At 54.5% G+C, this 11,617-nt stretch overlaps 1 protein-coding gene and 1 pseudogene across 1 annotated transcript in view; both read right to left on the bottom strand.

The window, feature by feature from the left end:
• Positions 1–1,279: 1,279 nt before the first annotated feature.
• MINDY4 (MINDY lysine 48 deubiquitinase 4) overlaps positions 1,280–11,617 on the bottom strand; it is a 103,048-nt gene continuing 92,710 nt past the window's right edge. The window contains exons 17-18 of the mRNA XM_028119252.2: positions 11,108–11,180; positions 1,280–1,679 (exon numbers count right to left, since the gene is read on the bottom strand). Coding sequence (XP_027975053.1) covers positions 1,631–1,679; positions 11,108–11,180 — 122 coding nt within the window. The 3' untranslated portion in view covers positions 1,280–1,630. The remainder of the gene's footprint in view (positions 1,680–11,107; positions 11,181–11,617) is intronic.
• LOC114221151 (oxysterol-binding protein-related protein 9 pseudogene) lies at positions 2,931–4,848 on the bottom strand (annotated as a pseudogene).

The raw sequence follows: 11,617 nt of genomic DNA, 5'->3' as shown, positions 1-11,617 counted from the left end.
GCTCGGACAAAGCACGCCCTGCCCTCTCACTTCCCTCCCGGCTCCTCCCTGCTTCTCCCCAAAGACCCACAATAATCCAGCCACGACTCGTGCCCGGCCCACGAGAATGCAAAACAGGCCGTCGAGTTGTCACCACCAAATGCCTGGCACATAAAGAGAAGGGATGTCCTTTTAGCCAGGGCTGCAGAGGGAACACGGTCCCTGAGCTGCTTGCGTCCTGAGCACCGGGAGGGCACACGGAGGCTGGGGACCAGCCGCCAGCCAGTGTCTATGACTCTCCGGGGCCTCTCCCTGGGCCAGGGCAGACACGGAAGGAGCTCACACCCGGGTCCTTCCCTGCAAACACCCACCTCTGTGGGGCCCGCTGCGGAGCTCGGAGCTCGGAGCTCCGGCCCAAGCGCTCGCTGGGCGCAGCAGGGGCAGGTACAGGGCCGCGCTGCTGAGCACTCTGCCCTCATGCTGCTCCCGGCTCCTCACATGGACGGGCTCGTGACGGGGGCTCCCCAAGGCCGGTGCTGCGCCTCTGGGTGCCCTTGCTCATCCCGCTGTTGGGAGCCATTGCAGAGCACTGTCCTTAACTTCATATTCCTTTTTAAAACCAGTAGGATGTAACCGCATGGAATCACGGACGCTGCAATTGTACGAATTTCCCTTTACGAGCGCTTGTTTTTCACGTTCATACCTACCCCCCCTCCCTCGCTCTGGAACAGGAGGGCGTCCCCAGGCTCTGCCCACCCACATTTCAGGCAGTTCTCTTCACAAGTGCCTTACTGCAGCCACCGGGGGGCAGGGGCGCGGGAACTATACCTGGTCCCTCTGCTCATTCTCATCTTATTGCCCTCTGTGGCCAAGAGGTGCCTCCCTAGAAGGTTCCTCCCCCATATGCACTTGGCCAGGTCCACATGACCATCCTCCTGGGGCCTCACAGGGATCCAGGTCTGCCCTGAGACAGGCTCCCAGGGGGCCTGAGTTGCCCTGGTCAGCACAGGTGACCTTACAGAGCCTGGTGCCTTAGACCTGGGGCTGATCCAGAGAAGACAGGCTAGACCAGAAGCCCCGCCAGGGACACTACTGGACCAGAGGGCAAAGCCTGCCTGCAGAGACTCTCATTAGGTGATGTCTTAGCTCACAGGTCTCCAGGGCTCTGGGGCCCCTCCACCATCACTCTTCCCATCCCAGCCATGAACCATGCAGACCTCATGCTTCCTTTGCCACAACAGAAGAAATGAGTCTCTCTGTCCTCGGCATGTGTTTGACTCCTGCTTTATAGAAAGCCAACTATCAGAAATAACGAGCCCAGGGTGCCCGGGCTGACCATATCACAGGCTTGACAAGGGGACAGGTGGCCCAGCGGGGAGCAAGGGAGGGATGCAGACAAAAAGCACAGAGGCGGTCCAATCCTTGGCAGTCATGGCTCAGCTGGGAGGGAGCCATATAGCAGCACTCTGGGCCCTCATCACAGTCCTGGGGGCCCTTCATGGAAGGGGCAGGGAGGTTCTGGACGCTTCTGCAGCACTGTTGGCCCAGATGGGGGTGACACTCTTCTGAGAGACTTGTTCCTGAGGCCTGGGGCTCAACTGTCACCCCCCAGCGATGAGTGGTAGAGCCATAGGCTTACCCACAGGAAGGGTCACAGGATGGGGTCTGAGCCGTTCCAGTTCACCGCTGCCCCCTTCCACCTACAAGCAGAGTAACAGATAAAGAGTTAGAGCTGCAGAGGCCCACACAGGAGCCATCTCTTGCCCTCACTCACCTGAAGGTCCTTTCTCAGTGGCTTTGAGGATTTCTGGTTCCAACCTCCCTACCTCGCCTCTCCACACACACACAAACCTACACACCAGGCCCTCGAGAAACACAAACATACCTAGGACCCCAGAGAGCCACGGAGAAGACAGAAGTGGCAGGTCATTCATTCATTCATTCATTCATGCCACAAGTGTTTACTGAGAACCTCCTCTGTGCCTGGCACTGCAGGGCCCTGAGCTGATGGGAGTGATCCACACGCACGTGGATCCAGCCACCTTCCAGGGGTGCCTGATGGTGGTACTTGAAAGCACGTGGGAAGACCTAGATAGGGAGAATCCAGGTGCCGGAGCCTAGTACAGGAGGAAGAGAGGTGCGGCCCAGGGTGGGAAGCAGGCAAGGCGGCACCACACAGGACCTGGGGGCCTCAGAAGGAGTCTGGGCTTTGCTCTAAGAACCACGGGAAGCCAGTGAAGGGCTGGGAGCAGCTCAGTAAAACACAATTTGCATTTTTTTTTAATTACTTGATGAAGTCTTAAGAAGCAGTATCATTTAACTCTATGTAGTCCAGGGCTAGATATAATTTAATACTAGTTCAATTCCAAAATAAAAGTTATTGGAGTGGTGTGACGATGGAATGACCCGACACTTAATTTTTTTAAAATTTTTATTCATTTATTTATTTTTGAGTGGGGGGGTTGGCAGAGGGGGAGCGAGAGAGTGAGCGCGCATCCTAAGCAGGCTCCACATTCAGTGTGGAACCCAATGCAGGGCTCAATCTCACGACACCGAAATCATGACCTGAGCCTAAATCAAAAGTCAGACGCTTAACCGACCAAGCCACTCAGGCGCCCCCCCAACACCTGATTTTAATACACGGCACACTAGTTTTCTAAAGCAACTCAGAGGAATCACATTTCTGGTGGATGGAATATTCCTGCAAGACCTGGCCTTGGGTATCTAATACATATACATACATCCTGAGATCACAGGAACTCAGAAGCAGATGTGTATACCTCAACAGCAGTGCTAGGGTGCAGAGTTTGAAACTAGGCTCTCGAAATGCTTTTCACAGTGAGAGGCTTGGGGAGAGAACAGACTTTTTCAAAACCTGAGGTTTTTCTTCTGACTAAAGTCAATATGTTAACAGCCAACAGAGGAGGGGAAAAAAGAAAACTTTCCTCGTTTTAACTGTGCTTCTGCTTTGGAAAGTCCAGTCTCCCTGAGGTGGGAACCGTGACAGGTGAGTGAACAGGGTTTCCCAGAGGAAGACGGTTGTACGTCCCAACTGAATGCTCAGAAGCACCCCAAGGTTTCAGTAGTGGTTGGCTGTAAACCCAACCTTCTCCACCTCCATGAAGAACACAGACTCCCTCTGAATTCTTTCTTCCTCCTTCCTCAGGCTTCTGCTTTTTGTCTTTCTTCACGTCCGTGCCTTGCTTCAGTTGCCGCATCAATGTTTCTGGCTTTTAGGTTAACAGGGACAGTCTTCCAGAGGCAATGGGACTCATACTCACTCTGCTCTTACCAAATTACTTTGCTCTTGATTACAGGCACCTTCCTGGTATCTGTAAAGACTGTATTTTCCTCTGTTGAATTTTTTGCACACCTTAGACCAGCCCTTCCTCTTCAAACGAGCAAAAAGATTTCTCGCCATTTGAAGACAAAAAATCTTAGCGGTAATTGTGTGTGTCTTGCTCCCACGGAGAGGTTTGTTGTGGGAAATATTTGCATATTGTCCGTCTTGGAACAGCGACAATTCCACTGTTCTCCTAGCTCCACCCAGCACACTGTGAGGATGGACGGAACACGAGAATGGAGTGTTCATCACCGTCTAGACACAAGACACAGCCCTGCCCTGCACTGTGCACACCAGTCAACGTCCTGAGACATTTTTATCCCGTCTATATATAAACGCTGAATTGCATCTTTTCGTTAAAATCCTCAGCATAAAAGGCTGAAATGGGTGGACGATAGAAGAAAACCTGCCAAGCCATGACTGTTAGATTGTTTTAGGAAACTAGTCCTTCAAAACTAGCTCTGTGTGTTCTTCAGTGTCATTGATGATGCCCTGTGACACCAGGACAGCCCACCCAAAATGGGGTGGTATATGACTTTTTGACAGCCAACCCTTTCCTTCCTGCATGAAAGGCTGGGAGGTACCTTTCACACCTGAGCCCTTTGACCCCTGGGATCCTTCTGGTCACAGATGTTCAGAAGCAGGTCAGGATGTGCAAAAAAGTTTGCACGCATTCCTCAGTCTTTTCTCCAGATTAAGCGTTGGAAGAGCTACCTTAGCAAGACACACTCCAAACATAACCTGTGACAAGACACATAACCCTCTTGCACTCATCCACCGACCCTGCCTCCTCTTCATTGTCAATCGTGTCATGTGAATCGAAACAGTCAGCACCATTGTTCCCCTGGCTGTGTGGGGGATTTAAGTGATTCTATGGTGTCCGGGTGCTTTTGACTATTTCCTGGGCTGCTATGTGTCAGCACTGGGGCAGATCCAGAGGGATCTAGTAGGTGCTCGGGGGTTGAGCCACTCTGATGGACTCCATCGGCATCAAAGTGTCTGTCACTGCTTGAACAAGAGGCACTGGGACTGTATCTGGAGACCACTCAATGTGGCTGGGAGAAGTCAGACCATGCCTCGGTCGCAAAGGGCCCACTGCCCATGCTGTTTGGTGCTGGAGCCTGATGATGTTGCAGGGTGGCCCCTATAGGTCCAGTCAGTAGGGAAGATGGATGCACCTCTCAGTTGCACAACTGAGCAGGGTCTGGGGGGTAAGACAGGCTGGGAAGGCACTGTGCTGATCACAGGTTCCAAGGGACTAGGCTGACCTATTGAGCCAAGTGAGTTAATAGTGCTTCATCAATACGCAGCAATGTGACTCGGGGCTTAATCGATTCTACCATACAACTTGAGATTTTCAATTTTCTTTCTCTGTTCATCATCTTTGCAGTTTTGAAGCATGTCACTAAGACCTTTTATTGTTCTATTACGATTTATAGGTAAGCATCAGCCTCTGTAAGTTTCTTATCCAAGTCTTAGACACTAGGGCTATATCCTGAATCCAGTCCCCCAGAAAGCAGCAGAAAGGAGACATGGAGGAGAGTGACATTCTGCCTATAGCCTAGTTCCAGGCAGGCATCAGGATCCCAGATTGCAAAGGGAAAACTATTGCCCAGACCAGAGAGGTTTCTTGCCCCAGTCGTGGTAAGAATGGCGGGGGAGAAGGGGCGGCAGGAGTCAGAAGTACACCAGACTTCTTGTTACCATAGATCTACCCTCAGCCAAAACCCTTCTCCCATCCCTCTCCATCCCTCCCAGCCTTCACCCTCCCTACTCTGACAGGCAGAGAGAAGTTCCTTCTATGAGCTCCCCATCTGCAAACATCTCAGATCCTGGCAACATGGGATTTGGCTTCAGTGCGGGGATGAGTCAAATTTTCTACTACTAGAGACAGCCATGTCATACCAACAGTCACTGAGTCTTACAGTTAGGTGGTGGGGGTGCTTAGTTTCAAGGCTTTTTACCGAGGTAACTAACCCACCCCATCCCAGCCAACAGGTGCCAATGGTGGGGAGAGTATTAGAAGCAGCAGAGAAAAGCAGTTTACAGTCGATGAAAATCAAAGCAGAGATGTTTTTAAAATGGCAAGGGCTGAGATGCAAGGCTGCTGTGTTTGTGTGGGGAAGAATGGTTCCACGGTCAATTACAAGGACAGTAAACAGAGCTCTGCATATGCAATTAGGGGCTGGCAGAGGGAGGGCAGGGATGAAATGGACCCGTAGACAGTGCAGCAGGCAGAATGAAAGCTCGCTCACCCAGGGTTAGATCAGGAGGCTGAGCATGAGTTTCCAGCAGGCTTTCTCGACCTCGGACCACTGACACTGTGGGCTAGGTAATTATGTTCTGGGGGCTGTCTTGTGCACTGTGGGATATTCAGCACCCTGCTCCCCCAGCCGCGATACCCAAAAAATGTCTCCCAACATTGCCAAATATTCCCTGGGGCACAAAATCACCTGGTTGAGGACCAGTGGCTTAGGGGTTGAGCTCCGTGAAGATGCTGTGGTCCCTGGAGCTCGGGGAGGCTCAACATCACAGAGAGGGCCCACCTCAGGGCCACAAATGAGGCCCTTCCCTCCCCAGGGCCGTAAACCACAGCAGAGCAGTGGTCACCTGCCTCCACAGACTTTCAGCATTGATGACACTAGTGTATCTTGGGGGACAGATGCCTAGTAGAGCCTGTATCAGCAAGGAGAAGGGCACAGGCCAGGTTTTAAAGCCCCCAAGCTGACCAGTAGAAATACACCACAGAACTCTTGCTCACTGTGGATGTCCAGACAAGTATCCTGTTGTGCAAGTCCCCCTTTCCCTGCTCCAGCCACTGGGAGCAGAACACTCTGGAATGAGCTCCATAGGCTTTCTCTCCCCTATGGGCCTTGGCCTGTGCTGTGCCCTCTACCTGGAACAACCATCCCTCATCCCCATCCCCCACTCTTCAGGACCAGATCCAAGATTCCTCCTTCTAGAAGAAGTGTGCTCTGACCCCCAAGCAGCCTGGGGCTCCACTCTCAGCACCATATTATCATGGGGCCTCCCTCCCCCATGAGACTGTGAACCCCTCAAGGATAGAGCTGGTGTCACTTGCCTCTGTTGCCTCCAAACCTCTCAGTGCCAAAGCACAGGTTCCCAGGGGTGTTGCTAGATGAAAACACCCCTCCCCAGCAGCTGATCCTCCAGGAACCCCAGGGGCCCAGTGGGGCAGCCTGTCTTCATTCACACTGCACTCGCCCTTGCCTTTGACCCAGGCAGTCACAAAGCCCAGCCCATGGCCCTTGTCCTCTCTTGTCCCTTCCCCTCTGCCTCCTGCTGGTTGTTCCTCCTCCCTGTGGTCTCCAAAGGAAAGGGAATGCTTCTGCCTCTCCTTTTTCAACCGCACAACAGCTCAGGGAAGGGATCCTTCTACCTCATCGAGAGATGAGGAAACTGAGGTCTGGAGCAGAACCGAGCCTTCTGGAGATCATACAACGTGACGGCAGCACAGCCAGGACCGAGGTCTCCAGATTCCCGTCCTTCTGTCACGGTGCTGAGTGTTCTTTGAACCCAACCAGGGCAAGAAACCCAACGGGCGAGTGTGTGTGCAGGTTGCATGACAGGGAATCAGAAGAGGGCAGCTGGGGCCGTGGGAGCACCCAGGGAACCCTCCTCTGGTGGGTGAGGGGCACTGTGAAGAGGGTAGGGTACCTGGGCAAGAAGGGTGCCAGCTGAGGTGTGAAGACCGGTGCAGTGACGGGTGGGGATACGGCTGAGGGACCTGGGCACTCAGCTCCAGCCCCTGGAAGGCACTGTTCCCAGCCGAAATTATATTTTCAATTTATTGTCTGAGCCTCCAAAGAGAAACATCTGTGGCCCAGCCCCAGGCCCTGGTTGTGTGTTCTTTCCTCTTTCCTCTGGACCACAGACAACTGTTTCATTTTCTCCCACTCTGGCTAGGCTGGAAGCTCAAGAGGTCACTGTGTGTGTCTGGCTTGGAAATGACCATAAATGAGTTGTTTTTGCTGAGATGGTCAGAGAGCAGAGAACAGACAGCGGGAACTGGAGTGGGGAGGACAGACCCCACATTCCTGACATAAGCGTAGGTAATGAGACACTCCCTGAGGCCCAGATGCGAGTCACACTTGAAAGCAGAGGCGGCACGGGACCTGGGATCATTCGACTTAGGATGCTCTTCCCCAAAAGCAAAACCAACAGGCTCGTCTTGTGTAATGTCAGTGTGGCAACAAAGCCAGGTGGAGGGAAATCACACTGCCCACTCAGTGACCTTCCCCTGGGCTGGGACAGCACAGGCCTATGCTCCAGGACCTGCGCTGTTTGTGACTCAGGGTACGGCCTGGGGCACAGAGCTCCACTCTGGAGACCCCGATCTGTGAAAGGAAGACCCATGTCAGGTAGTGGCTTAAGGGCCTTTCCATCAATCTCAGCAAGCTGCCAGCCGGCCAGGAGTGTGATATGCTCCGTGCTGGGTCAGGGTGAGCATCAGAGGTCCTTAGGGGGCAAGAGAGCTAGGTTTAAGGGTAGGCAGCACATCTCTGCCTGGATTAGGACAGAGTAGATCATGAACTTGACTTCTACTCAATTGTGAACTCTCCAAGAGCAAGAACTCAGAGTCTTATCTGGCTGTTTCTTCCATGGGGTCCAGCTCAGGGATTCCATGAGGTTGAGGTGATGGGCCCAGGGGCCTGGTCCATCCTGTGGTAATGACCTGAGATGTGGCCTGAGTTCAGGCCATGGCACCACATGTACCCCCTTCCTGTCAGGGTGGGGACCCCCAATGGGCAAGCAGGGCTCATCCCCCCAGGAGGCAGGGCCTTTCTCCCCAGGGTCTTCACTGACCTTGAAGGCCACTTTCCCAAGTTCCTCCCTTTGAGCTGTTCGAGAATCTGGGATGAAAACAAAACGCAAAGCCTTTGTAATCCAACCCCTTGGAAGAGGATTCCAGGAGGCTGGGCCTGCTGTTTCCCATTACCGTGGTATGTTATCTGATGGGTACTGGGAGGAGAGGGGAGAACGAGCATTCCCACTATTCACTCACCCACTCAGCTTTTCTTAGAATAATGCTGGGAAAAATCTCACCACATTAACAGTCCAGGTGGACCCACCATGGTGGGGCAGCTGGTTTCGGGAAAGTCCTAGCAGAGAATGGATACTCCTACCTGGAGGAGGGTGGGGGAGAGGTGGGGCAGCCCCCAGAGCCAGGAAGGAAGGACCCCTGGCCCGGAGTATTACAGCAGGCCAGATGCTAGAGGCTCAGCACTTCACCTGACATCTGACTCACAAGGCAGCCAGAAAGGGCCACAGAGGGATAGGCACTGCCCTCACCTGGCACCAGAAGTTCTCAGAGTGTGGTCCTGAGACAGCAGCACCAGCAATTCCCAGGAACTCCCCAGATATGCCAATTCCCAGGCCCCACCTAGCTCTACTGAATCAGAACCCGTGGGGGTACGACCCACTGATGTGCGCTTTACCACACCCCCCAGGGATGCCTGCTAAAGCCTGAGGACCACAATTTAGAGCAAATCTTCCCAATGGCTGAACCAAAGACGGAGACAGGTGTGTCAGAGTACTGATCCCCACATCCATCGGGGGCTGGCTGGAGTCTGGGCCAACAGAGTCGCCAGGTCAGTTGTCCTTAACCCTGTGTGCTGCACAAATGTGATTTTCTGTCTGTGTTTACAAAGGACTAGGAAGCATGGCTAGAGCCTTGCACGACCCCCACACCCTGACAGTGACCAGGAACAGAAAAGGGCAGGGCAGGGACTCAGCCTGGACCATATGCCCCAGGCCAAGGGATCGTCCCTGGCTATAGGCAGCAACCCGTTTCCCCCATCATACCATGGCACACGGCTACCGCTGGGATGGGCGGGGCCCTGGGAGAAGGGGACAGCTGACAGAAGAGGAAGAGGCGCTCCAGGCACAGGCTCACACTCAGACGACCCTGGACTGAACTCCCCGGCAGACCAGAGCCCCAAGTCATTGTCAAGCACTGGACAGTTACGGCTGAGCCCAGAATTTCCAAACCCAAGGCCCACTGGAGGTACTGATGAGTCCTGCAGTGGAACCATTCTTGGGAAAAGAGGAGTTATTTCAGATGGGGCTGTTGGAGAGGTCCTGGGTGGTGGTCCCCCACCCCCCCTACAGAGACAGATGGAGGCCTTCGGGGCTGGGAAGGTGGGCGGAGCCTGTGCCCAGGGTGCGGTCCACAGCCCTGCTTGGCAGGCCCGCCTGCAGGAAGGATGCCTTGTAGCCTCCAGCCCCATCCTGCGAAGGGTGCCAAGGCCAGTGTCACCTCCTTTTTCCACTGCTGCCCTTCTCTCATCACCTGGAATGAGTGGCCCTTTGTACATGAAAGGAAAGCAACCTGCATGGGCCTTTAATCCTCCCGACGAAAGAAAAACCAGCACATGACCCCACAAGAATGCTTTGTCCCTGGCTTGGTGGGCGGGCAGGCGGACGGATGAACAGATGGACGAATAGGTGGGGCCTAATAAGGATGTCCCAACATCTCCTGCATCCCCTCCCTGGCGTCTCCACTGTGGCCATGGCTCCAGTCAAGGGCTCACTAGCCTGCAGGTGGGCAGCACCCCAAGGCTGCGAACGAACCCCCTGGATCACAGGTGGTCAGAGCCCCAGGACCTCGGCGTTATCCATGTCCTCCACCCCAAGCCAATCACTTCACAGTCAGGGACATGAGGTTCTGCCTGAGGTCACACCGCAGCACGGGCCGCTAAGACAGTAACAGTGAGAGCTATTTACCGAGCGCCTGGCGGGATACCGGGTGCTCTCACAACAGCCCTGTGCTCGGCTCTCCCATTTTCCCAGTCTTACAGCTGACAGTGTGAGGGACACATAGGTAAAGTCTAACAGCTCATGGCCAGAAAATGGAAAGGATTCGAACTCTAGAACCCACACTCACCACATGCGAGTTCTAGCACTTACCCAGAAGGCACTGGAATGCAGACCTCCTCCCTCCCACGCCTGCTCCCCCAACTGCACCCGGAAGCCTCCAAGTTACTAACCAAAGGCTTTGTGAAGGGCCCACCTGAGGCTGGGGAGAAGGGGGCCAGAGCTCCAACCCCACAGCCCTCCAGAGTTCTGGTCCCAGCCCTGGGGCCTTGTCAGTGGACTCGTAAGTCAAGTGAGCCCCAACTCACCCCGAGCCTGAGCTGGAACAGGGGAGTCAAGGACCCCCCAACCCTGTGTCTAAGGCTACAGGGCACCTCTGCTCGGGGTTCAGAGGGCCCAACCCACACCAACAGAATGACGGGGGCTGCTCCTCCCAGATGCAGAGGGCACCTCTGCTGCAGGAAGCCATCTCAGAGCTACATCCTGGGGGGCCACTGAGGAGCTAGGCCCTCACACCTTCCCATCCTGCTCAAACACCTCCCACCCTGCCCCTCCCCCACCTGTCCCCCTACCTGTGCTTCCTCCTGACCGGGCCCCACAGCACTCAGCACACGTGCTGGTGACTGCCGTGAGCAAGGACGGTCCTCAAGAAGCACCTACTCACACCACCTCCCTGCCACAGGGGCAGCCTCAGAAGCTGTCTGAAGACACAGTCACCTCACAGACCACACACTTCTCCACTTGGGCCACAGAGACCTCGAAATGCTATGTACAAACAAGCCCCAAGCACTGCGTCTTTCCATTCTGCAGAGGTCCTGCCTCCCCATAGACTCTTAGTTGGGGCAATCCAGAAACCCATCCTCCCTCCTGCGGGTACGACTACCCCCAAGCCCCACACCTCCCAGCCACTCAGGTGAGCTTCCAGAGCCAGAGATAGACCTGACTCACCTGGTTCTGATGCAGAGCTCAAGGGGTGGGATGAGTTCGTTGTCTCTGTCCTCAGGGATGGTCTGGGTGGTATCTGGGGGCCGGCAAAGAAACACACACACACACACACACACACACTCATCAGCCCGGGGTCTGAACGTGCTTTAAGGTTGGCACCAACAACCCACCTCCTGGGACCTGACTCTTCTGGCATCTGCCCCGCTTCTCATCCTGACTGGACCCACCCTTGTTCCGCCCTTTGGTTCTCTCCTGGACCACAGAGCTCTCCTCACGGCCTCCCACCTCCAGTCTCTACCCCCACCTCCTGCTCCCCGTCAGTTACCAGCATAATTCTTTCTAAAAACACATCTGATCCCGTCACTCTCCTGCTCCAAAACCTTCCATAGCTCCTCATTGCCTGCAGAAGAAAACCCAGACGTGTCGGCATGGCGTTCCGGGCTCCCTCCTCTGTGCTCTCAACTTCCTGTACACCACCTCTAATGCTATCAGTTTCTCAAGGCCCTGCTCCGG

The sequence above is a fragment of the Eumetopias jubatus genome, unplaced genomic scaffold (genome assembly GCF_037043125.1).
Source record: "Eumetopias jubatus isolate StellerSeaLion01/CBP00866 unplaced genomic scaffold, mEumJub1_p1.0 scaffold_14, whole genome shotgun sequence".
Classification (NCBI taxonomy): Eukaryota; Metazoa; Chordata; class Mammalia; order Carnivora; family Otariidae; genus Eumetopias; species Eumetopias jubatus.
The sequence above is the reverse complement of the archived record's forward strand: the minus strand, read 5'-3'. Positions and strand labels throughout refer to the sequence as shown.